Source organism: Onychostruthus taczanowskii, unplaced genomic scaffold, assembly GCF_017590055.1.
Source record: "Onychostruthus taczanowskii isolate IOZ18803 unplaced genomic scaffold, ASM1759005v1 scaffold59, whole genome shotgun sequence".
Lineage (NCBI taxonomy): Eukaryota > Metazoa > Chordata > Aves > Passeriformes > Passeridae > Onychostruthus > Onychostruthus taczanowskii.
The window spans coordinates 649,694-676,658 of NW_024503568.1; the positions used below are offsets into that span (position 1 = coordinate 649,694).

Here is a 26,965-nt window from a genome sequence, read left to right on the forward strand (position 1 = left end):
TCAGGTCTGTGTGTCTACGTGTGTGTGTGTCACTTCAAAGCACATGCCAGATTATGCTTGAATCATGGGTCATTTTGTATTTTGAAGGTCATCTGAGCCATTCGGAAATTAGCAGAGTCATAGTGGTGCATACAAGAAACCAGCATTTGTAAAATTTCTGCATGACAAATGTATTTATGCATTGTCATGTTTTCAGCTCCCATACCTAAAATATGGCTCAGTAGGGATTTGATCCATGATATATCCAGTCTGCATACTATGCAAGTAATAAAAGCTATGAAAATCAATGTACCTGTGAGGTTACAAGTGAATAATATGGCTCCTTTTTCTCCATCAGCTCTGTGTGCATTCCCATTTCAACCACTGTGCCATCCACAGGGCCCACTGTTACAGCCACAGTCTGAGCAGTGGAGAGCCAATGAGCAACAATAAGAGTAGTTTGACCTCGTGTGGCCTGTAAACAAAACAGCAAACTGTAATTCATGTCCCCTGTTGTTTGGTAGTTTGGAGTAATTCCTCTAATTTGTCATATTGATACTGCTGTTACATCCCATTGATTCCATCTGCTGAATATCCGTATAATCCATGATTCTCTCTCAGCTAACTTAAATAACAACCTGCTCCTTTCCCTGGCAGACTGAAGTCATCACCTGTTCTCTCTTTTGGCTCATTGTCTGCTCCTGCTTTTCTTGGAGTATGTTTTTTAAAATGCTGTTGAAAAGCCAAGCCAAGATGTACAAAGTTGGGAGCATTTCTCAGAGAATGGCTCACTGCTGAGGGACATGTCTGCTCTCTGTGTCTCACAGATTCTAACAGCATGACACCAGTTATTTGCCACTGGTAAATGTTGCTCAGCATTATCTGGCTGAAGGCAATCTGTTTGCCTTAAATAGGCAGCTTTGGGCTTCCTTTGTCACACAAAAAATACAGAGGTTATAATTTGGTAATTTATGGAGTAAAAGCTATTCACCTCACATAAGTGCAAATGACGAATTTCCAGGAATAAACAAACATATGGGTTAGTACCAGCAGACCACCTAAACAACCAAAGAAGAGAGACAAAGGTCTTTTCTGAAATGCATCCTACTCAGCTTTCTTCCTAATGAACTGTTGGAAATTAAACACAGTGCAGTTGAACTTTCTGGGGTGTTGCAGTAAGGGTTCCTCCTGTCTTAGGGCCATGGTGCCAGCCCAGCCCCCTGCTAGATAAGCCAGGTGGAAATCATTATTGCAGTGGTGGTGAGGTGGAAGAGATGAGAATATTGTCACAGAAGAACAGTAGGCAGCTTTTTGTCCTGAATGGGAAATAATCCTTGTCCTTGTTACAAACCTGTCAAGGAAAATAATAACTGTCACTTATGTCTTCTCTCTGAATTTAAATTACATTCATGTTTGGAGAAAAGAAAAATGAGAGAGATATCAATGACAAAGCAGTTACTTTTCCTAGTTCAATGTGAGCTAGCAATGTCTCCCCTATGTCTAGAGCAGATGCAGTGTTATCTAGTAAGAGAATTTTGGGACTGCACACTAAAGCTCAGTCAATAGTCATTTCTGGTTTCTGACCGCTGATTTCTGCAGATTTCTTCTTTCAACCAAAGAAGCATGTTTTGAGAAAAAGGGTATAAGATCTATCACTTTTTGCACTGTAAACAAATAATGTCTAACAGGACCTTATTGAGCATTAAGATAAATGGCAAGATCCCCTTTGATTCTGCAAAGTTCAGGCTGCAAAGGAATGTAATCTAAAAGTAATGTTTTCTTTCTAGGTGACATTTTCTCCTAGAAACTGCGTATCAGTGAAAATCCACCCTAATTCAGGATGTTTTCCCCACTGGAAAAATTCCTTGTGTGAGCAGATCTCTTGGCAACAGCAGCAACATTAATGAGCTTTAAGTCCCTTGGGCGCAACACCTTGCAGAAGCAGGGCACTGGGCTTTCAAAAACAGATTTTGAGAGCTGCATTTTCCATTTTCGACACAAGGTGGCTGCAGAAAATCAGTTTGTGGTTTAAATTAATACAAACATCCCCTGCCCTCCTGTGTTTTACCGGATTTGCAGGGGGGTAGCTCTCTTTTTCCCTCCAACATCCCTCCAACACTTCTACTGCATTTAGGTTCACTCAGCCACTCTGTAGCTTTGGACTTTGTTTTTATTACCAGGCTGATCTTAATTTCTCTATTCCCAGTGTTCATGTAAACCCCTCCGTTTTAATTTCATTCAGTTTAGAGAAAAATTAGAGATAAACTGGTTTATAGACAAGCACAAAAAAATCCACTACACACATGACAAAACCCCCAGCTCCTATTCAGTACTGAACTTTGTTTCAATATATTTCCAAGGAAGAAATAGATTTGCATGCCATAACAGAAGATGCATTAGGTTGACATAAACATGTTCTCCTGTTCTTCTGGTTACAGCTGGTTCATACACTGTGTTTTTTCTGCCATGTCTTACACCCGTTTTATTAGTTGTCCAAAAACGATGGCTGCCTGTCTGACCATGCCTATGAGTTCTCAGAAACAGCTAATACAAAATGATTTTTAGGTTATGTTCATCCAGGATGATCTACAGAAAACTCCCTGCTCTATCAAAATAAGAGATTCTATTTTATGACCTTTCACCTCTCGATCAGACTGATATTTATGATAGAGAAATCTGATATCAGAATAACAAGTCATTAAGTAATGTCTCCTTTAGGTGGGTGCTCAAATATGCCTGCAGATAGTTAGACAAGAAAATTCTGGATGGATGGCTAAAGCTAGGTAAAATAATGCCCACATTAATTGTAAAAATGATTGAGTTTAAACTAAAAATGCTTTATAGGCTGAAACGTTAGAGACTGTAAATAGATTACTTTAAGAATTACTCATCTCCTGTGGAGAAAAAGTGATTATCACAAAAAGACAACAAGAAGGTAATTCTCAGATATTTATCAGCTTAAAAAAGTAGTTACTATTACAGCAAAAAATAGTATTTATTACAGCAAGTTTTACATTGGCTACATTGTAAACATCACTGTTTCATCTATAATCTTGCATCAACTAGCAAATCAAGCTTCACTTATGTATGTGAACATGATATCTATTTCCAAAAATTGTTTCAAGCTTGTAAAGTAGCCTACATTGTACTGGACCATCCATGTCTTTTTGTGTAATTTTCCCTCAGTTTATCTATTTAAAACATCCAGGAGAGAAGAGTTTACAAGCCTGAATGGAAGTTCCCAGTTTTGTCATGCACTTCCTTTATTCTTCACTCAAAGGGGAAATACTATGAATGACTCATCTCATACAATAGACACTTTCTACACCCCTTGTATATAAAGACACACATTTTTTTCTGTACCAGAGGGCTGCAAACACGAGGAATCACACCATATATAGGCAGCACCGCATGAAGTTTGAGAGGGTTTTCCAGAGGCATCTGGAATTGCCCAGGGATGAGCAGAAGCTGTGTAGCAAATAGCAGCTACAGATAATTTCAAGAGAAATATTAGTTCAACTGCAACTAATTTCCTGCCCTTTGCCTTGGGACACTATTTTGCATTAGTCTATTTTAAACTTGGGTTATTTCTTTACTGTGTTGTGGTAGCTGCAGGCACACTGCCTTCAGTATATCAAAGCAAACATTAACTTGGAAAAATGGACTTATTCAGACTGTATATAAAGGGAGAAATAATACTGTTGCCTTTTATTTTACAAGCAAAAAATCGTAGCAAAAGACATGTTGAAAGAGGTAATGCAAAATATTATGAAAGTCTTAGGCACTGATAAGAAAAACATAGAGAAAGACCAGCTCCTCTGGCAGATACAGCCTGTTGTGCCATCTATGCCAAGAAAACCCAATTTAAATCAAAGTCCTCCAGCCAAGCTGCTGGCTTTGCATGTGGTGGACAAGGGGCCACTCACAAAGATTGCTTTTTTGGCACCCTGAACCTTTGCTGCTGACAGTAGCTAAGGGTCCCTATGAACTCCTGAGGCTGTCCTCTGACAATTTAAATTTGAGGGCTGAAGTATCCATTGCAATCAACCTCTTGAAACCTTTTCACCTCCAGATCTGCATTTTCTTTACCCCTGTGTTTTACCTCTAGAAGCAAATAAAGCCACAACAATACTCTACAGCATTGTTTAATGGAGTGTGTTTATGCTAGCTCTGCTAGGAGGCCGGGTGCTGTCATCAGCTGACACACCTGTGAGCTGAAAAGAACTGTCAGAGGTGTAAGGGTGAAGAACTGGCATATCAGTATAAAAAAATGACAAGCACTGAAGAGTAATAAAAAGTGGTACATACCTTTACTTCCAATTCTACTGGAAATGAGCATGGGATGGGATCTGCAAGACAGAGTTTAAAAAGTGGTTGAAGATTCTTTTAAAAATATATGATGATACTTAATCCATTAATTTCACCACTGAAGTATTGCAGATCCATACCAAGACAGAAAAGACTGTAGTCTTGAAAAAGTTTTCTTGAATTAATTTTGGGATGATTGGCAGCACAAAGTTAGCAATAGATGGCATAAGTTTTTAAAACTGAAAGATGGATTCATTTTCCAAACATCCTATACCATTCCTCCATTTAGTTCACCTGTTATCAGGATCATAAATATGCAAACTGAGAAAGTTTATTGTGAATTTGTATTCAGGTGAATTGAATATCCAGTGAAGTCAGTTGGGCTACAGATCTCAGGGACTGACTTTGAAAGGTCGTTCTGTTCAGAAGAAGGAAAACCTAACAAGAATTAAACTGCCTTAGGCCAAATACTCATCTCTAAAAAAGACTACAAGTGAACAAAGAACCTGGGGAAAAGGAAAACTATATTTATCACCAAATGTAAGTGTATTTTGGATGTCAGGATCATAAAAATGAAGCTAGAATAATGTCAAATCAAGCAGATGGGGATGCTGCAAAAAATTAAACCAAATATTAAGTAGTTCTCAAGACACAGAGAGAGAAAATGAAAGAAGCAGCAAGGCCACTGTGTATAATTGCCTCCACCACGACTGCATAATGTAGGCATTAGGTAACTACAAAGTTATTACCTTGTCTCAGCTTCCCAGGAAGCTGATGATGTCATGTATGTGGGAAAAGCAGAATCACAAAGGGGTCAGACAGCATGAAAATGGAAATGACCACTGTCAGGGAGCTTGTGGGCTCAGCTTGGATAATCTCTGTTCCGGAAAGGAAATGACATCTGTGATTCTGCCCAGAGGCAGCCAGTTTGGGACATTCGGAGTACAGCAGAGGTACATCGCATGCTTTACTTGGCAGAAAGCAGACATCACAACTTTTTTTTGGATGTGAAGAAACTGATTTAAAATGACTGAGTCATATTCTAGGCTTATGTGAATAGTTTAGGCAATCCTAAATTTATTTTACTGAAAAAATGTGTAAGAAATAAAAGGAAAGTGCAATTTGTATTCAAATTGGACCAGTAATTTAATTTAATTGAACCTTCCCACATACACAAAAAATGAGTTTTAAACCACCAGGTTAAATAAAGAGAATCTTCCAATATGTAGAAGGATTTGTTGTGCAAATTTTCTGTGTTAGGCCAGTGATGAGTATGACCTGTACATCCAGAAAAAAACCCTTTTTACTGATGTAGAATAAAGCTGGCCACTGCCACCAGCATTCATAAGACACAACAAAATGAAATCTGTAACTCCATTAAATTCATTATATTATAGCCTATGAAGTTCCGGTTTAAGGCTAGTGATTCATACCACTACTCTTGGATATAAAACAGATGCTGAGACCAGATATTATTATTTCGCTGGTGCTTTTATCTGGTATTAGAGCACTTCTAGGACTGCTAATTCATAAATACACATATATAAATATAACATCATAAATGACACAATTCACATGAGCTGTAGAGAACACAATCTGATTTTACAAAGAGCTGTGGTTATTAATACTCTTCTGAAAAATGTTTCTATTTTAAGTGGTGGAATCACCATCCTGAAGTGCTCAAAAAATGCATGGATATGGCACTTGAGGACATAGTTTAATGGTGAACATGGCAGTGGCACTAGATTGACAGTTAGACCTGATGATCTTAAAAGTATTTTCCAACATTAATGATTCTATAAAAATTCTGTAAATTACTTAATTTTTTTTTTTGTATTTGAAATGATGAACCTACTTACACACTTTTATGTATTTGCAATTAAATAAATATTACAACATATTTATGTACTTTTAATAATATATTAAATGAACTAAATGCATCATTGCTTATGATATATATTTGTACACCAGGTATGTGCCACAAATTTAATATTTTCTTCTGTCTGAAGATATATATACACTTGTTTCTCCAGAAAGAATACAGAGATTTGGGTCAGTATATGGTGTTTTCTTCATGAATTAATTAAGTCCATTACTTTAGAGTATAATTTGAAATAAGAGCTGTGATATATTTTTTCATGCTGTGCTTACAGGCTTGCTTTTGCCTAATGAGCATTGTTGTCTTTTTTCACTTTTCCTTTGAAATACCAGAAAATTTTATTTCTTTTCTGAACAGATTCCACACAGATCTTTCTTGTCCCTTACCCAAGACGAATACTCTTGATCCTTAGAGCAAGTCTGCTGACTCTCCAATTGATGTATTGAAAGGGTTTTCTTTTTAGTATCTCATCTGTGTTCCTTGGTGAGGCATTTGAACCTATTGAGCGTATAATCAATAGTTAGGTAAAATGTAAGTTCAGTGGGATGTCTTCTCAATTTTATGCAGAAACTTTTTTTTCTTTTTTTTTTTTTTTTTTCTTTTTTTTTTTTTTTTTTTCTGGGTTAGTGAATTTACAAGAAAATTCTGATGGAAATAAACATTCCCATGCTGACAAAAATGAATAAAAAGGTCATGACCATACACCATAAAAATAAGCTTCATATTTTAACATTTTTAATTTGAAACGATGGAAGGAACACGCCTGAAGACAGCTTGGAGCCTGGAGCAGGAAGATGTTTTCTGAAACAATACAATTATTTTTAAATGACAAGCCCTTTTTTTCCAGAATTGGGAAAGTTGCTGTACTTGGACAAAGGAGAGATATGATACATTTTGGAGAAGATCTGTTATTTAAGACATTTCTCCTACAATTTTCCTTCATCTCAGCAAGACACATGGGTAAGCATGGCTAGCGAGGGACCCTGTATTTCAGCCCTACAAAACAACATTCTTTGCAGAACGTATTGGAAAAAACAAAGGAATTAAAAAAATGTGAAAAGTTGCATGTCCGTCTCTCCTTGCAGCAATGTTCATCTTCAAGCACTCAGAGTCCATTCCAGCTCTCCAAATTCATCACACATATCAATACCTGTCAGGATTTCATTTTAGGGACAAAACTAAAGATTAGGAGTTCTTTCCATACCCAGGCTCTGACTAGTAATGGTGAGGTCATGGATTTGATCCTGTATGAGCCATTCACTTAAAACTCAATTGTCCTTGTGGGTCCCTTCCAACTCAGAAATTTCTGCCATTCTGTGAATAGTAGTTTTGACACCCCAGAAAAAGCCACCAAGTTAAATTTGGAGCAAAGTAGAGAAGTTGTTGGACTACCCTTTAATTCTGTGGGTTTTTTTCTCCTCACACTTGTTTCCATGTTAAGATTTCTTTAATATTCATTTCACTGGCTTGTCCCCCTAATGCTCATGTTGGTGATGAATGCTTTGCTTGATGGCTCCCCATGCAATGCTGTGCTGGAAAGCTTTATCAAGGAAAGACATGCGTGTAAGAAAGAAGCCAAGGAGTAAAAAAGAAGGGTTTCTCTGAACTCCAGCAAATTGCCTTTGCTTCCAGATTTTGCTGGTTTTGCTGTAGAAATTTTTAAAAGCCAAGCTTATCTGCATAATTGATGAAGCAAGTATTGCAATTTAATGAACATTTTATAAAGAAATATCAGTCATTAACAAGATACCCTGCTGACTCTGGCTTCTTCCCTTTGCTTTGTAATGGTGGATCATCTAATCTGTGTGTGCCATTGTAGCTCCTAAAACACTGACTCAGTTTATAGTCAGGATCAGTCACATGTCTGGATTCACAAATATTACCAGTTATGAGATTTGTAGAAAGCACACAGATAAAAGCAATATTTAAATGTTAATAAGGAAAAAAAGAAGTGAATGAAGTTTTGTGAAAAACTGAATTTGCTCTCCCTTGCCTTTCTTTGGCTCTGGCTCCAGGGACTCCTTAGTGAGTTGTCACCTAAGTAATCATCCTGTCACCTAGCAGGGTGATTACTCATGGAAAGAGGAAAAAACTTGTCACCCAGGGGGTATTATGATGTCCTGCATGCATGAAACTTTTCACTCAGGACAGCTCTGATGCCATGACAGCCCTGACTGCTCAGTAAGGGTTTTTTGCATTGCTATGTAGGAAAACTACTCTATTCTTCTAAAGGCAGCATTTGTCTCTGCTTGTGCTCCATTTTATTAGTCATTAGCAGTAAATGCATCAGTTGTTGCTTCTCCTGAGAAAACAGCAATAGAAATCCAGGCTCCTCACTGTGCTTGACTCCTCTGCTTTTGATACAGAAGATTTCATGGAGCTCATGATGTGCAACTTAGCTTAGGTTTCTTTACAGACAGCTGGCTTGGAGGTGAGAAACCTAAAACTCATTCATACAATAAAACTTGACAACACTTTATTACCAGAAACACATAAAATGGTAAATCAGCTTTATAGGATCTCTTCTTTTTTCACAGGTTTCTCTGCTGACAGAAGGAAAGCAAACCAATGTTTCTTGGTTAAAGTATATAATCCTTTAAGTTTTCCCAGTATCTTTTTAGACCCACACGGTAGTAGGTAAATTCCTTGTGAATGAGGTAATCAGAAAATAATGCCATTGAAAGATGTCTTAAAAAACCCCAAAAAACCTAGCAGAATAGGAGATTTAAACTGACCTAATACTCCTGAAATACTAAAGCACACTTCATTCCAGGAACTCAGTTCATCTTCTTGCATTGAACTACACAGCTGAGAAATAATTATGGGAAAAAAGTGGAACTATAACCAGGAGTTAATATCTGTTAAACCACATACTCAGCTAAAACCGTTATTTTGGCATCTCAGTAATCAGGCAGCTTCAGTCAGAAGCAAACCTCTAAACACTCAAAGCATGCCACCCTAAATGAGAAAAGTTGCAGCTACAATGATAAGCAAGAAACAAAACCACCTGCCTATTGTCCACAGCCAGGCAAGGAGCAGCAGATAAATTCTCTACTGCCCATGTGCTAATTATTATTATTACCTTGACTAAATCTCACTTGTCCTCTCAGTGAACAGGCTTATTGAAAAACAGATGTAGCACAGGATCTGACTGCAAAATTCCCTGAGACTCTTCCTCAGGCAAGTTACTACTGCATTGCTTTTGAAAAAAAATTGCTTTTTGAACATATGAGCATGGCAGGTCAAGTGATCTAAACACCCCGACCCAGGACTTTCAAAATTCACAAGCTAATAATTGCCTCTTGGGGTGGAAAATCAGAAAGTTGGAAAACACTGCAGTACCCTGTGGCTGGACTTACACACAGCCTTAAGGATTTTACATCTAGAGGAAATAGTTTTCCTAGCAGTCTTGTTTCTAACTTCCTGGCCCTTGGAGAAGCACTGGGTTTCCAAGAAAGAAGAGGTTCTTGAAGTCTTTCCCTAGAATACAGCATGTTACAAGACCATGTTGCTGCTACAAATGAATGTTTACACAAGTAGAAATGTCTTTTTAAAAAATGCTAAATAGAGGGGGCCCACTGTGAGTGGGGATTGCAGAAACATGGACTCTGCAGTTCATATTGTGCAAGGGGAATAGGCCATTCACAGTCTAGACTGAATTTTTCAGTGTCCTACTAGCAAGTTATCCCACAGGCTCTTTACAGGGCAGCTCTGCCAGTTTGTGGGGCTGTGCCCTGGAGTGGCAGCGTGCTACTGCAACAGGGTGGCACTTACAGCACTGTTAATGCAGCTAAAAATATTGCCGCAGAATAAACAAGAAGAGATCAGTACACAGTTTGTGTGCCAACAGATGTCAGTGTTACATATCTTATGTAGCTTTACAGTTTTGGCAAATTCTAGCTCTGCTGGGAAAGATCTGTGTATGTGTCCTGTTTTGTTTCATGGGCTCTTGTCTATGCTTTTTTTTTTTTTTTTTTTTTTTTTTTTTTTTTTTTTTTTTTTTTTTTTTTTTTTTTTTTGCATCTAAGCCTGTCCATATGACAAAGAGCTGGGGCATCTGCTGGCTAGTTCTTCATCAGTTAGATAGTTATAAATAAGTTTTATCTGTCAAATAACAGTAAAAGCAGACTTCTTTCACTGATCTGATTAAATTTGCAGGCCAGACAATTAGCAATACCATCTGCAATCCTTTGCTAATCAGACTTCAGAGCGAGAACAGAGGTGAAATGGAGGAGCTGCAGAGCTGCACAGGGCAGCCCACAGCTGCTCTGATGGCTCAGTTGATGCTGATACTATCTGCTCATGTGCTGAGCTGTTGTGGGCACACGTAACCGAGAGCAGGACTTGGCATGTATTTTTGGCAACCCCTGGGTGTGACTCATGCTCTAAGAGAAATACCAGAGCACTCTGCTAAAGCACTGGGAAAAGGTGCCTCTTCCACACTGGACACATCAGCGGGAGACTCCACTATGCAGGAAGGAGAATTTTTCAGGGGTTTTTGTTCTATCACCAGGGGTTTGTTTTCCCTTACTTGCCACATCATTCATCCTGGCCAATTCCTTTTCCACTTCAGCAGCCACTCATGCTCCTGCATCTGTGGTTACGTAGCAGGGGAATCACAGAAAATGTTACTATAATTAATGTGCCACTGCAGGATCCTGTTCTGCCTGTGCTCTCATTCTTGACTAGTGACTCAGCCTTTCTTTTATTCCCCCTTATGGCAATCAACACACATCGGTGCCTTTACCCCAAATGGAAATGTTTTGATTAAGGACAGCTGGCGCACCCCTTGCTTGGCAATGCCAGGTAGAACAGGCAGTTTTGATACCACCACCACAGCAGAAAATTGAGAGATTTTTTGGCCTCCTGAATTTCCTGTGTCTCATTAGACTGTCCAGTGCACATCTGTAACAGTTCACAACCAGGCCTGTCAGCACATGGTTCATTAAAAAGCCGGGGCTGGCAATTTCTTTTGGCTGAAATCCTTCCCTTCAGCAGTAACACAAACACTGCTCTGTGCACTGCATACCTTCCTGGGAGCTTGGAGGGAAGGAAAGCAATCTCTTATCTGACAGTTCACTTCTCTGTGGGAGGTCAGTGTGTGCTCATGTGCAATAGCCCCTGCTCTCCTCGAGAGTGGGGAAGTTGAAAATCCCCAAAGATGAGACTCTGACCTGAGGAAATTGCCTTGTAAATTACACAAAAATGCCCAATGGGTGAGAGGTTTTGTTCTCCTGAATTTTTTGTTTGTTTTCCTTTTCTTTCCTCCCCCAGTCATATCACAAGATATATACTTAAAGATAAAAAAGGAAAAAAAACCAGATGAGAGTTTAAGTCAGGGGTATTTTATCCAATTCACCTTTTCTCTGTCCAAGTTAAAAAAAAATCTTTCTGGTAAACTATTGGAATTTAATTCTTGGAACATGTGAGCTACTAAACTTACGTCAGAAGCCAGAATTCCTTAAGCTTAAGCTGCCTTGAAAATTTTCTCATCCCAATAACAAAAGCTGGACATGAAGACTGAGTATCATCACCTTGCTCTGTTAATGCTGCTCTTCTTCAGGAATCTCAGATATATCCTGCATTGAGGATCCAGAGAATTTCTCATGAAAATGTAGCTCAAGACCTATTTTGGCTAAAACCATTTTCTTATGACAACTTAAAAATATTTGACAATCTGCTGAAGCATTAAAAGGCCCTGAGAGTTCTTGGACCTGTGTTAAGTAAGGAGGAAAGGTGGCACTTCATCAAAAAGAAGAAAATGCGTGTTGGTTTTTTAATAATAAAAGTATTAAAATCAGAAAATCAAATTAAATCAGGATGAAAACATAGATGACAACTTTCCTCCTCCAGACCCAGGGAGCAAGGCTTGCTCAGAAGGGCCACAGAGGGCATTGCCTGCAGCCCTGGACCCCAGCACGTCTCCCATGGGAGAAAGGTGGGGAAGGAGCAGCACTGCAAGGCTTTCCTGGGACAATGCAGGTGGTGGCTGTGCTGAGCAGGTTCAGGGTGGCACAGAGACCCTCATCATGACAAAAGCAGTTTTTGTGTGGCGAGCACCAGAAGAGGCACACTGAGGGTTATTACCGTGTTTCTTGCGCTTGAAAGTATTCCGACAGGACTGAAGCTGGATGGTGCCAGTCATTTCACAAACAACTTGGGGAAATTCCTCCCCCTCTCTTGACATGCTTGCCATTTATTCTGAAGCAAGATAGGACAAGAGAATATGATGAGCTGAAAGAAGGAAGGCCATGGGGAAGATGGATGGGTAATGTCCTTGTAGAACATAATTTATGCCTGAAACCTCACGAAATATTTCCAGAAAACACCCACATATGACTATCATTCAATTCAACCTTGAATGGCTGCCAAGTTTTTTGAAAGGTTAAAATAGTGCAGAGTCCTGAGAAAGATTTGAAGACACTTCTGTTTGTGTGTATTTACCTATGCACGTACTTCAAGTATTTAAGGTTTGGGGTTTTTTTTCTGTTTTATTTTTTGTTAGATTGACCTCATTTGGGATAGGATTTTCCTTACCTCATCAGAACAAGGCCGGTACATTTTAGAGGCTATTGTCCAAATAATAAATATGCTAACAATTATAGTAAAGTCCCATCTGACTCTGACTTGCCATCAGACTAGGTTTACATGCAGTAACTGCATCCCAGTACTGGAAGTTCCCAGACATTTCCAGTTCTAACCATTGATCAGGACATCTTTATCTCCCTGCACAGTAGATAAAACACAGCAAGTCACTTTTTGTGTGCCTCTGTTTCCAGAGAAATATTATTTCAAGTAATGTCTCACTAAATGGGGCCATGCTAGTCTTAGTGAAGGATGGAGCTACCAGGATACCTTAGTTACTTTCTGTGTGGCAGCTTTTGCTACTGAAGCATTGACTAAAACCTGGGACAATCTGAGAAGAAATAATGGAGATGAAGGAAATTCCATCAGATCTTGGGGAAAACTAATAGAGCTACTGGTATTAAAAAAACCCCAAATGCCTATGTATGTAATGCAGTAGGTAATTTTTAGCAATGTTCTGCTACTTGCAAATCACTTGTAATCAAAAACCACAATATTTTATATGAAACATTAAAAAAAAAATCAATGTCTCTTCTTGTACTTTTGTGTTTTTTATTAAAACCCTGAGATTCAGACAAAATATGGCTAGTATTAGCACAAGTCTATTATAAACACCTGTGGATGTTTATGCAAATATGCCACTCCTAGTGGCATTATGATTGAGTGTACTTAACATGAAAGAGGATAAAGTGTGGTTTTATGTGAACTATGCTCCCCATAAAGATGAAATCAAGCAAAAGAAGTCACAGCAAAAGTCGAACTTTAATTAAATGCATTTAAAATGTCACTACACAACACATTTCTTCACTGGTGCTTGGCAGCACCGTGTAATGATGACTAGGGTGGGATAAACTATGCTGCCATTGGCTTGACATAGTTTTTAAGGACACAGTGTGAGGGGGCTGTCCATGGTGGCACTTTGTGCTCCTTCTGTGCTGAGCATTTTCTAACATTGAGTGGGGTCCTGAACAGCAGCAGGGCATTTCTGTTCCCCAGTTGTTCAAGAATGATGCACAACTGTAGGATGGATGGGGGAAGAATAAAATATGAAGCCTTCACAGGAAAACTATGCTTTCTGAAAGAAAGGAAGCCTCTGGCAAAGCAGAGAGACGGGGAAAGGTTTAATTTTGCTGTAAATATTTTCAGAGAAGCTGTTTTAAGTTGTGTAGATTTTTCATAATATTGTCTCTCATGAAAGCTGGGGGCAGCTGGACAGACCCTCTGCTGCTTTCATAGCCTGAGCTGTCTGGGCTTTTCAAGCGCAAGGAGTTTAATTGCTTTTTCAGGAGGCACAGCTAAAAGGCCTAGACATAAAACTAACAATGGTTCATCTACTGAAAAATTGAATAAATACGTGTGAGTCACTGGCATCATGCGGGCAAGTGAGTCAAGTGAGTCAAGGGAGAGCTTAAGAGTCTGACTAAGCTGAAAAGAGAAATTGCATCATCAAAGCTTGATGAGAGAGATTCGCAGGAGAAAAAGATAGTTTTGACTCTGCAAAATTGAACTAAAATGCTGAGAGCAAATGGAATTTTCCCATGATTAATTTGAATTTTTTCTTGGATTACTTTCAAACTTCTTATCATAAATCAATCTACAATGTATATAACTATAGAGTAATATATATTTTATATATATAGAACTATATAACCATTTAAGTATGCTGTCATATATATTTGAAAAACTTTATCTTTCCTCTTTTCTATAAATGGGCCAGATTAGACATTTTTCTGTTAGAAAAAGCGTATTCATAACTGTTTATTTGTTAAAAACAATTATTAAGTGACAGATCCAAAGATTAAATGATGGTGGTGGATGCAGACAAATTTGTTCAAAATCAAAATACACTATCACTGTGTGCATCTAAATTTGTGAGTGTAAATAATTGCAGTGAGGCCCTAAGATATACCCTTAAAAAAAAAAAAAGAAAAAAGAAAGAAAGAAAGAAAGAAAGAAAGATGGAGAGAGAGAAAAAGAGAAAAAAACATTAAAACATGACACTGAAAGAGTCCCAAAATAATTGGCATCAATTCATGGGAAAAGTTGTCCCATATATCAAAGTATGTGCGATATAGGAAATTGAAGAAAATAGTGTAAGTTTGTATTGGGAATCCTATTTATTCTAACTAAAACTACATTACTGAATACTGAAAAGTAAACCAAATTACAGATATCTTTTCATACTGCTCTAGAATAATAAAAGTCACCCATTATAATTTTGTTTCCATATTCACTATTGCTGGCATACACTTCATTTGTAGTAAACACATATAGTGGGTTTATAACCAAACCTAGTAGTGCTGTATAAAGTGATAGTTTTTTGGTTGAGTTTGAAGAAACACACACACTGCACTGTCAGGGATATGCGCATATGAGTAACAGATGTGAAAATGGGAACTCTACTTGTAATCATTTTTAGTGTGATTTCATAAAAGGCATTATATGTAGATGATGGAGACATCAACTATTTTGATTCCTGAAAATTTTAACTCCTTGTTTAAAATTTTCCACGTGCCATTTTTCCAAGAGTGAAAAAAATGCAGCTTCTCCTAATCCAGTCATGGTTAAAAGCTGGTTTGGGTTCTTCTGCAACCTCTATGTTTCCTTTCCATTTTTGCACAATTTGGATAAATATTTCCTGGTTCCTGAATGTTCTTCCTTCAGTCCAAAGCTTCTTGCACAGCTAATATCTAGATGAAGAAAACTTGGCTTTGTTTACTGCACTCTTGCTTGCAGCACTTGGCTGTAAGACTGGGCTCCCTAGTGCCTATTTGGATCCCAGGTAAGGATCTCCAAGGATTATTTGCAGGACTGCTAAACTAACCTAGTCATCTCTTTAAGAAAGATAAAACATTTGGAGTTGAACTCTCTCCACCTGGAAATGTAAATGCACACTCTGACTAAAAACTGATACTCTTCAATTTATGGTAAGAATAGGCACTTCCCTGGTGCAGTTCACCACCTATTCAGGCAGACATGTGGAAACAGAAGAGTCATGTCCTAGAGGACTTTAAAGGCAATCTGATTGATTAAACATCTGCATTGACCCAAACATCTGCAGTTAAGTGGTAAGTGCCCCACAGCCGTGTCTCTTCCCCCTTGCTACCCTCTTGGTAGAATAACATGTGCATTCTCCATGAATGCTGCTCACAGTGGATCAAATACCGAGGATATCCTTTTTCCCTTGGGGTGAATTTGAACAATTATTTCCACAAATATAGCCATATTCATATGGTCATTCTTTCAGACTTTAAGGACCATAACAAAAGGGACTATCCCAGTGATGATTGACTGCAAGGTGGTTTTGCTTTGATAACACAGGAGAGAGAGAGCAGTAAAAACACATTCTGTTCATAAGGATTAGAAATAAATGAGAATGTTACTCCTATGGAAGGAACAGTGCAATGAAAAGTATATTGGTCAATTTAAACAAGTCCACAAAATCTATTTGCTGAGCAAACATGACTTTAAAACATCTTTCTGTGAAAGCATTCAGTAAAGACTGGCATCTTCAGGAGAATTACAGGAAGGCTCAGCAAGTTTGCTTTGGAGCTTGTGATGCTGATGTCACTGAGCAGACTGGGGATAACTCCAGCAGATGTGTGAACTTCCCTAAGGGCAAAAAATATATTATTTCCAAATGGAAAGATGTGCTTCAGAAAATAGTTTCTGAACTCAACTGCTGATGAACCAGGTAGGAAGTAAAATGCTAAAATGAGCTAATTGCTAGGGTTTCAGATAGATAGGAGCTGCCTGCACTCTGGATAACAAAGCACAGAACAGAGGCAGATGAAAGCAATCCAGTGTAAGTGGTTAATTTACTGAAGGCAGTGACCAGTTTTCTGCTGAGAAATTTTTGTTAATTTTAGAAAGTCATCCTTTAGCTTTGCTATTGTTTTTGTCACTTCCCCTCTCATCTCTGTCTGTGTTTTGCACCAGTTCACATGGTGCAGCATGTATTGTGTGTACCAGGCAAGGAGCTTGAGGAGGAAAAGCACTCCAGGCAACTGGAAGAGAACAGTTAGGGAGAGCCATAACCCTGGAAAATGTCAGGGCGATGGGAAGTGTGTGGTGAAGCTTAATATATAGGGCAGCTGGAAGGTGATAACAAGACAACTGGATTATTCTACCTTTGCATCTAAAACTACCAGTCATTTACAAGTACCTAAGGATCAGGACTAAACCAAATAAGTAATTGAAGTGCATTTTCTAAGAAAAAACTACACAGAAGCTGTTTGTGAACTAGTTGCCCAGCTGTTTCTCTTCTTTACTATGTTGATGATCTTAGAAACATTTTAATGTCTCAGACATGGATAAGATGTGTTTTACAGAAGTCTGGTTTGTCTACATGCAGGGACACACGGAAAGAGCTAAAGTACAGGCTTTTATCCATTGTTTTGTCCAGTTTATTTGCAGTTTGGATATAGTTCTAGTGATTGCCAGATCACATTCCTCTAATATTATCCAAATCTATTAAGAAACAGAAGAGTTTTGAAATACCTTGGAAAAGCTGCCACTGTATTTCATGCTTCAGCAAGACACAACCACATCTCCAGACAAACTCTGTGAATTTTTCTGCTCTCCATGGAATCACAGGTTGGTTTGGATTGGAAGGGACAGGGAAGATCATCCAGTCCCAGCCTCCCCACCATGGGCAGGAACACCTTCCACAGACCACTTTGTTCCCAGCCACATCCACCTTGGCCTTGAACACTTCCAGGGGCTGGGGCACCCACTCTCCTCTGGGCAGCCCATGTCAATGCTTTACTACCCCCATACTAAAGAATTACTTCCTAATATCTGCTCTTAATCTATCTCTCAGTTTAAATCCATCACCCCTTGGCCTACCACTGCATGTCCTAGTATAAAATCCCTCTCCAGTTTTCTTGTTGGTCTCCCTTAGGTAAGCTGTTTCTCCCTGGGCAGAGTGTCCATGGTTGCAGGCAGCAGATGAGCCGAGGTGGAGCATTGCTATAACAAAACCACACTTACTTGACCAAAAAGAACCCCTTTTACCCAGAAGAAATTCTGTTTGCCCCACACCCAGCAATGATGCTGAGGTGGTATAGAATAACCATTAGGTCCTGGCCATTCCCCCTCCTTGCTACTGCAAAAACTAACCTTATCCTGGCCAGAACCAGGACATGTTTATAACGACATTTTTTTTTCTGAAATGTTTGTTCTGTGCTGCTTTATATTCCAGCTGTCAAAGTCTCCCCTAACCTTGCACAAGTGCTGGTGTTCTCCAAACGTGCTCGTAATATGGTGAGTCACTGCTGGTGTCACTGGGGACTTCACCCCTAAAATGACTGACACAAGGATAGGGGTGAAGGGAAACTATTGGCCTGTGCTTGTCAAGGAACACCAAAGGCCTCATTCATGACTAGAAGAGAAGCACTTAGCTCAGAAACTTGCTTAACATCAGCTAAGTCTTCTATGGAATTATTAAGATATGACTTCCCAGAAAAGAGAGTGAAGACTTCAGAAAAGGCATTCAGAAGGAAAAATTGAGTGTTTACTTAGTGGAGCCAACAAATCCTCTGTCAGGGTCGATTATTTTGACCTCTATATCATACAGGGCTTGGTGCTGAAATAAGTGCTTTTGACATACGTTTCTCTCTTAATTTAGGTCTGCTCTTAATCACAGCATAGCGGGTTCGCAAGCTCTGTGGGCATACCCAGCCAGGAAGGTGACTTGGATGGTCTGAAATCAACTATCAGAGCATAGAGTTTACTACTAGTGCCTACAAGCTGAACATATTTCTCTCTTTATATCTCATGGAGTCAGTAAAGTCACCCAGCTCAATCTGTGTGCTAGAGGGCAGGCACAGCAGTGTCGAGGGCCTGGGTGTCTGCACTGGTCCCGCACCAGGGAGAGGGCACCTTTCATGGCACCAGGGGTGTTCCCTGCTCATGGTGGCCCCGAGGCAGAACAAAAGAACTATCAAAGCAGTCTATACCTCCTCGGCCCCTGGGCCATGGATGCAGCATCCTCAGATCCCTGAGGATCAGGCTGGCTGTACAGAGGCTGAGGCCTGGTAAGATCCTCAGAATGTGGAGCTGTTTCCAACCTCCATTACTGGAAAGCTTCAAAAAATGGAGGCTTGTAATGGGAAAGGGAATTGGGCAAAAAATTACCTACTGCTAAAAAAAGTAGTGGTAACTTCCCTTTTTTATTTTCAAAACTGAGAATCAAAATCTAGTGCTTGTTTTTAACTCCACTGCAGAAACAAAACAAGGAAAAGGGAATTAATTGAAGCCCACGTTAGATATTTGGGAATGTAATAAGGGCAGCAGTTCCATAGTATGTGCCTAACACAAGAAAATTAATCACACAAGAAGGATGCCTGAATGAGGAAAATTTCCTCTTGAAACAGTCTCTGAGAAAAACTGTGAGAGAGAGCAACTGTATTTATTTTGGCAAATCTGAGATCAGATTTTTTTTTGTGTGTTTTATTCCCCTTGCAGATCCTGATACCGTAAAATAATTGAAATGAGCAAAGGAGATGGTAATTACTGTAAGTTTGTCTGCTACAATCTGGAAATTATAAAGTATTGCAGGTTGCTCCAGGCTATAAATCCTAACCCAAAGCCACGTGCAAAGCCTTGGAAAATTGAAATGCTGCAATTGGGTTTAGCCAAAAAACCCCAGCTGCTGAGTCACTCTGACTACACAGTACATATTCTTCAACAGTTAAAGGATGTATTGCAACACCCTGAGTAATACATCAGAGGAATAAAAAATTATTAAAGCACACATATAAACAAGTTTTGCCAGCGCTCAAAAAAAAAATCTTTGAAATTATTCATAGAATAATAAACTCATTTAGAATGGCAAAGACATTTTAAATTATCAAGTCCAAATGTTAACACTATCACGTCCACTACTAAACCATCACCCTAAGTACTATGCCTATTAAAAAGAAAGGAACTTATACTGAAAACAATTTCCCTTTTTTTTATTTTAAAGAAAAGCTGATTACATGGCTGACAGGAATCCACTCCAATAGATGCCATCCTAGCTCCCCACAAGACCTTTGCAATTATCTGGATGGATACAAAGAATGACTAAACTATGTTAGGTCAGCATTTGAAAAAATACTAAACAAAACAATGATATCTTTTATGCAGTTTATTTTAATATGGAGAGGTTGTAACTGTTATAATTACTGTCTGAATTAGAGTATTGAATATCCAAGAAATGTGTGAAGCACAGTAATATCAGAAATGTGGCATAAAGTAGGGAAAACAACCAAACACATACATCAACATCATTCTCTTCTTTTTTTTTGGGAATCTCAGTTTTGAATAAGAATTGATAATCATCTTTAACAAAAGAAGACTTTATGACTCCATCTGGCTGGTGAAGAAACCCGAACAGCAATCACAAGCTTCTTGTTTGTCCATGATGCTTAACTGCTGTCATGCTCTGTTACCACCTTGGTGTGGCAGCTGCTGTGGGCCAGGGTTTGGGGGGACAGGGAGAGCAGGGTACCCACCTGAGCTGTGGGTTTGACACCCTCCAGAGCATGTGACACACCAAACTGCTCAACATTCAGTCCCCAGGACTCCTCTGTGCACCTTCTGTGACCCAGCACTGGGCATGCACTGCTCATCCCCACGGATGTGTGGGCCAAGGGCTACACTGGATACAGCAGCCAGGCTGCAACACAGCTCCTGCTTGGTCAGCACAAACACAGCCACAGTAATCCCCTGCAGAGATTTTAATGTCTTCCCATAAAAAAAACCAAAACAAAATAAAAAAACCCCAACAACTGGGCAAGTAGTGCTAATTAGAGACTTGTGCATTTACAAGGGCATAGTAGTGTCCTTCCTTGGCCAGCAGCTGGCTGTGGGTGCCCTGCTCGACCACCCTGCCATTCTGGATCACCACGATGATGTCAGCTGTCTGCACGGTGGACAGACGATGAGCGATGACGATGCACGTCCGACCTTGCCGGGCGTTATCCAGAGCTTTCTGGACAATCTGTCCACAGAGAACACGACAACACTGTTAGCACCTGAAAAGTCTTCCCTTGTCCTAGGAACTACCTTTGATTTCTCACTCATCACCTGAATACATGCCCCACAGATATACACGTCAGTGTACACAGGACACCTTTACTCAAGAGGATTTCCCACTGACGTCAGTGAGCCTGATCAAACAAATGTGAGACATGGAGAAGTGGGTTCTTGGGCTTCCAGCTTGGGTCAGAACACAAGTTCAGTATTTACCATCAAATACATTTGATAGGAAGACAATTAAGGAGTATCAGATTAATGTGGAATTTTATACTTAAAGTTTCAGGTTTTTTCTACTTTTTATTCAGTAAATATAAACATATTTCTAGTATAGTTCAATTCAAACTTATCAGGTGGAAAAGCTACTGTCATACACCTAACTTGTTTCACAGTTGAGCATTTGTAGCATGTTTGCTTTAATTTATTCTACAGAAAGCAACTAGCCATGTACATAGGCATAAGTATTTCACATCATAATCATTATTCACCTTTTCACTTTCCGTGTCAAGAGCAGAGGTAGCTTCATCCAGAAGCAGAACAGCAGGATTACGAACCAGAGCACGGGCAATTGCTATTCTTTGTTTTTGACCTCCAGAAAGTTGTGTCCCTTTCTCACCCACCCGTGTATTATATTTCTGGATGTTAAAAAATAAAGAAGATCACCAGTGAATACTATTAGAGAAGGAAGGTTGGAAAAGTAAAATTTGGCTGTAAATTTAATCTTGAAAGAAAGAATAGTGCAAGTGGTTTTAAGAAAGCTAAGGCTTTATAAACATCCCTAACAAGAGAGTTATGTATCCATCTCTAACAAGCAGTTATATATTCAGCCACACATATTCATACCCAGTCTGAAAATTTACTCCCTCAAAGGCTGGAATAGATCTTGAATGGTACCAACAGTGAGGTATCCAAAGAGTCTATGACCATAAGATTAACTAAGAATTTAATTCTTACTGATATATACACCAAGAATTTGAAGTTACATTGCTTGTGAATTAAGAATCTCAAACATTATTAGTAGTAATGAAAACAAAATATTTCTCAGCATTATTGCGTGAGTTTTAGGTACCCAGAACTACAGTGAAAACAAGTTATCAAAGCATTTTTTCTTGTTAGAACCAAATTTTTGTCAGGCATGAAGGTCAAATGCCATGCCAGTCACTTTTGATTTACTGCTCCTTTGTGTATTAAGAAACACTCCCTGTGCATATCCATTCAATTAGAAATAGACTGCTTTCTTTTACTATTTTTTTTTAGAAAAATGTATTTATCAGAGTAACTTGAAGAATTTCTACTGTCAAAGGAAAAAGATATAAAAAAACTATTATGAGCACTTATACATACACCATCCTCTCATTTCCCTCTCCCCACCTCCCCTTCATCCCCAAAATATTCTGGGTTGTCTACCATTGTAATAATGAAAACATTGGCTTTTTTTTTGAACAAACTAAAAAGGATTTTAAGCTTGAAACACACTCAATTTAAAACACAAAGACTATTATATTAGGGGAAACAAAAGTGAGCACCACCTAGATATCTCTATATCATTCCAAAAATATGAGCTCACTGTGAAGAGAACATGATTGTCTCTTACCTCTGGCAGTTTTTCAATGAAGGCATGAATATTTGCTGCTTTCGCCGCTTCTTCAATTTCCTCCTGACTAACCACCCTACTGTTGTCTCCATATTGGATATTTTCAGCAATGCTGCAGTCAAACAAAACGGGCTCCTGTGACACCAGGCCCAACCTGGACCTCAGCCATTGTAAATGCAGAGATTTGGTATCAAATCCATCTGCTAGCTAGAAAAAGCAACAGAAACATGATGCCAAGCTGGCTGCTGATCTCATCCACACATATCTGCGGTAAACAGGAAACGTGAATTCTAAGAGAAGCCCTTTATGTGTTATTTTACCAGATGCAATCAAGTAGATTTTTTTGCATGCTAAATGGAAAAGAACCAGCAGAATATACAAAATATTTTCCTGCATTGGTTTTTAGTTTTGTGTAGTTTTGCTTCCATTTGCTAGCAAGCAGAAACAACATGCAGGTAACAGGTTCTTAAGGTCCTTCCAGCCCTACTGACCACAGGAAGCATCAGGAAGCTCAGGGGAAAGCTTGCCCCTTAAGAAGCTGAACACAACAATAAATATTCTCAGCCACAGGCCTTTCAATCTTACAACCTCCAAAGGAGGTTTCTTTCCACTTTTTATACCCATTAACAAGGGCTGCATCAAAAAGCCCACTGGGACCGCCTGATGGTGATACAGTAAGATCTATATGAGATTACATTTGAGTTATCTGAAGCATGTATCTGTGTCCCTAACGTGTTAGTTCACGTCAGCAAGAACACTTACACACTGACAAGCAAGATACATTAGTGTTATGCTCCTGTCTGACCAGGGTGTGAGGAGCCTTGGAGAGGAAATGCAGTCAGACCTGATCATTCCTTTCCCAGGTAAGGTCTGTGATCTGAGGATGCACACTGTGCCAGCATGGATGCCACTGCTGAAACACATGGGCAAATGCACAGGGCAGGCAGTGACAGGGGTATGGGGGATTGTATACAGATCCACTGGAGGCACAGCCTCTAACTCACACCTCTAAAAAAAGGCATCTCAACAGAGGGACTGCCAGGCTTGTCAAAAGCCTCTGAAACCTTGGAAGACAAAGAGTTCTGTAGATCTAATTACTATTAATAGTCACAGAAGTCTATTCTTACCACTTGTCCTTCCACAGGGTCATAAAATCTCTCCAAGAGCTGAATGGATGTACTTTTGCCACAGCCGCTGCTTCCTACTAATGCCAGAGTCTGTCCTTTTTTAACTTTCACATTGAGTCCTTGCAGAACCTGAACTTCTGGCCTTGTTGGATATACAAAATGGACGTTTCTGAATTCAATGTTACCTTCAAAATGGCTCTGAAAAGCAGCAGAGAGTTCACATGCTCATATTAACATTTAGTAGCCTTAACTATGACAACACTTGTTAAGACTTGGTTATTAAAGTGAGAGATCCAAGGAAGTTTGGGAAGGTGTTTTCAAAAGTACTTTTGAAATTCTTTTAAATGACATATTGCACTGAGCATAGCATCACTAGTTATAGGATGATCTGGAAGTCACTACATCCTTCTGGAAAAGTCTTCTGCATCTCTTGTATCTATTTTTCACTTCATCTTTGAAGAGTATCACAGAAGCACAGAATCAGCTGAGGTGTAAGGGACTCTCCAGGATCAGAGTCCCACTCCTGCACAGTATCATTCCCAAGAATCACACCATGTGCCTGAGAGCACTGTCCATCCAAACACTTCTTGAACTCTGTTAGGTTGGTGCTGTGACAGCTTCCCTGGGGAGCCTGTTCCAGTGCCCAACCACCCTCATAAGAAAAGTAGAAAATATCCAGATTTTTCATTTCTAATACATTTAATTGAGATATTTCTATTTGGGATATAAATGGGATCATTTGCTTTCCCGATCTTACCCTGCGGGTAGCACAATTTGAACAAATGTAACACAAGGTCAAAATCAGAGACTAAGATAGCAGAGCTAAATCCTTCAGTAGGTTATTCATGAGCACAAAGGACAAGCTGCGTTTAAAAAAGCAGTGTTTGTTAATTAGACATCCTAGGCAAGTTGATATTTAAGCACAAGTGGAAGAAAGGGGCAACATGCCAAGGCTGTCCTGTTCTTTGGGGTATGAGCCAGACCCCAGTACATGCCAGAAGCACCACTAATATGATGCTCTCACAGCAGGTAATAACCTAATCTGATGGACTCAAACATTTGCTTTGCTAAGTCATAGGCATCACTGGCAGTTAAGGCCAGTCTACACAAAAAATGTTTTCACTTAAGTTTTATTTTACTGGAGACCTTCTGCCAAGACTTTCAATGTCTGTGTCAGAGAACCCTGGTTCAAGAAAATATGCAAGCATGGTCAGAACTTTAAAGGCTGAAAATCCTCTATATAAGCTTGAAGTTATAGAAAACTGGATTATGGCTTCCTGAGTAGGAGCTACCATCTAAACCTACATGGGAAGTTAATTTTAAATTTAGATGAATCTGGATCTGCCACTGTAATCCTTCCAGAACATGTACACTGAAAGCAGTACATGCAGAAATTTGACAAGTGTTGAGGTCAGGCTCCTTAATGACAATTTTGGTTTAGAAGCCAGGCTCATTGGGAAATTTTTTCTGATTTTTACTTTTTATTGTTTTTTGCTTGTTGTCTTTCCTACCGCAACTTTAGAGCAAACTAAATTATTCATTAAGCTTGTTTTGCCTTCATAAGAGCACATTTTTAATTGTAAAAGTTGCCACAGATAGAATAGGATTGCTTTTGGCAAAGTTCCTGTCTGTAAATGAACTAATCTCTCTTATTTACATAATAATTAGAAAAATGCATTAGTATTTTATATCTCCTATAAACAAAGACAGCAAAACTTTTATTGGAAGTGATGTTATCAGTGTTTTCCTGAAGCCATTTACACTGTGAGTCAGTAGAATGAAAAGTATTTTTTTTAATAATTTAGAGAAAAACTACCTTAAAGGCCATACACTATTGTCTGAAACCCAGAAATAATATGGTCCCTAAATAAGTCAGTACCACTATTTATATAGTGTCTGTCTTTTGACAGAACCATAGAATGGTTTGGATTGGATATGGCCTTAAAGAACATCTAGTTTCAACCCCTCTGCCATGGACAAGGACACCTTTCACTGGACCAAATTGCTCAGAGATCCATCCAGCCTGGCCTTGAAAACTTCCAGAGATGGGATATCCACAGCTTCTCTGGGCAATTCATTCCATCTTCGCAGAAAGAATTTTTTTCTACTATCTCATATGAGTCTACTCTCAGTTTTAAGCCATTCCCCCTTGTCCATCACTACATGCTCTTGTAACAAGTCCCTCTCCATCTTTCCTGTAGGCTCCCTACAGGTCACAATTAGGTCATCCTAATTCAGCATCCTTTTGTGACACCCTAAGAAATAGGCACCTCTGAATACAATTGCTGACAATTACTAATTTAGTTTGTTACATTTTTTCAGTGGAAAAAAAGAGCACTTCTTCCAAAAAAAAACCCACCCAAATCCCCAAAGAAACAGATCTCCAATATCCCACCAAGCTCCATGCAAAATGACATCAACCCTTACCAATTTTTCCCCTTGTTCACTATAACTGTCAATTAGAGGTTTTCTGTCCAAAAGCTGAAAGATTCTTTGAGCTGACATTCGAGCTTTGCCATAGTCTGGTGCCATGGAAGAAGACTGACCAACATTCATAGCTGCAAATATGACAGAAGAGAAGACTCTAAAAGGCAAAGGACAAAGTGTGATTCATTCCAGGTAGAACAATGCTTTCTTTTCCTACTGCGTAAAACACACCTTCACCATAAAGTTTTTTAGTATCTTTAGGTTATGATATTTCTGAAGCTCCTCACACTCCAAGATGTCATCCAGTACTAGGAAGTTCAGCTCCCATAGCTACTTTATAGCTGGACAGCAGTATCATATCGCTTTTCTTTTTAACACCCTCTGCTTGGAAGGGATGTCAGAGGGCAAAGGCTTCTCCAGAGTAGATGTGCTGAGCTTGCTGCTCACTTTTGCTGTTTCACTGCCCAAAGGTGCACCTTTCCTCAAAACAGCCCTTAAGCCCGAAGAAAACTACCAACCAGACTGAATTCCTAGATTCCCATGCCCCATTACCTCTGTAATTTGGTAAAATAATTTGCATGCATTGAAATCACTACACTGTGTACTAATTTTGATATTTTTTATGTTTTATAAAGTATACTCACATAAATACATTTTCAAAGTTGGTCAGATCATTAGCAATGAGCCATGCTCCAAATCTGAAGACTGCTGCATTAATAAAGTACTCTGAACATTGAGCTATTCCATAGGTAAATCCATAGAAAGGGGCTTTTCTCATAGATTTTCTGACAAAAGAAGAAGCTTTCCATAAATTACTTGTAAAAGAGAAACAACAGATACCGGCTGGGGGATAGCGAGACTTCAGAATAAAATTTTCACGCAATTCAACCCCCAAAACCACAAAAAATCATCCCACAACACACACACTCACAGACAATCCCTGCCAGACCCTAGGAGCCCCTGGCTTCAGGACATAGAACCACCCTTAGGACAGGAAGCAATGAAAACCTTGATCCTCAGTTATGTTAAATTTAATCCCCTTCC

General features: G+C 39.1%; 1 protein-coding gene across 4 annotated transcripts in view; it reads right to left on the reverse strand.

Moving 5' to 3' along the window:
• Positions 1 to 19,892: 19,892 nt before the first annotated feature.
• ABCB5 (ATP binding cassette subfamily B member 5) overlaps positions 19,893 to 26,965 on the reverse strand; it is a 34,025-nt gene continuing 26,952 nt past the window's right edge. For all 4 annotated transcript variants that reach the window (XM_041418260.1, XM_041418261.1, XM_041418259.1 and 1 more), the window contains 6 exons: positions 26,566 to 26,706; positions 25,922 to 26,078; positions 23,495 to 23,692; positions 22,368 to 22,574; positions 21,262 to 21,408; positions 19,893 to 20,738 (listed from right to left, as the gene is read on the reverse strand). In XM_041418260.1, the coding sequence (XP_041274194.1) occupies positions 20,541 to 20,738; positions 21,262 to 21,408; positions 22,368 to 22,574; positions 23,495 to 23,692; positions 25,922 to 26,078; positions 26,566 to 26,706 (1,048 nt within the window). In that variant the 3' untranslated portion in view covers positions 19,893 to 20,540. The remainder of the gene's footprint in view (positions 20,739 to 21,261; positions 21,409 to 22,367; positions 22,575 to 23,494; positions 23,693 to 25,921; positions 26,079 to 26,565; positions 26,707 to 26,965) is intronic.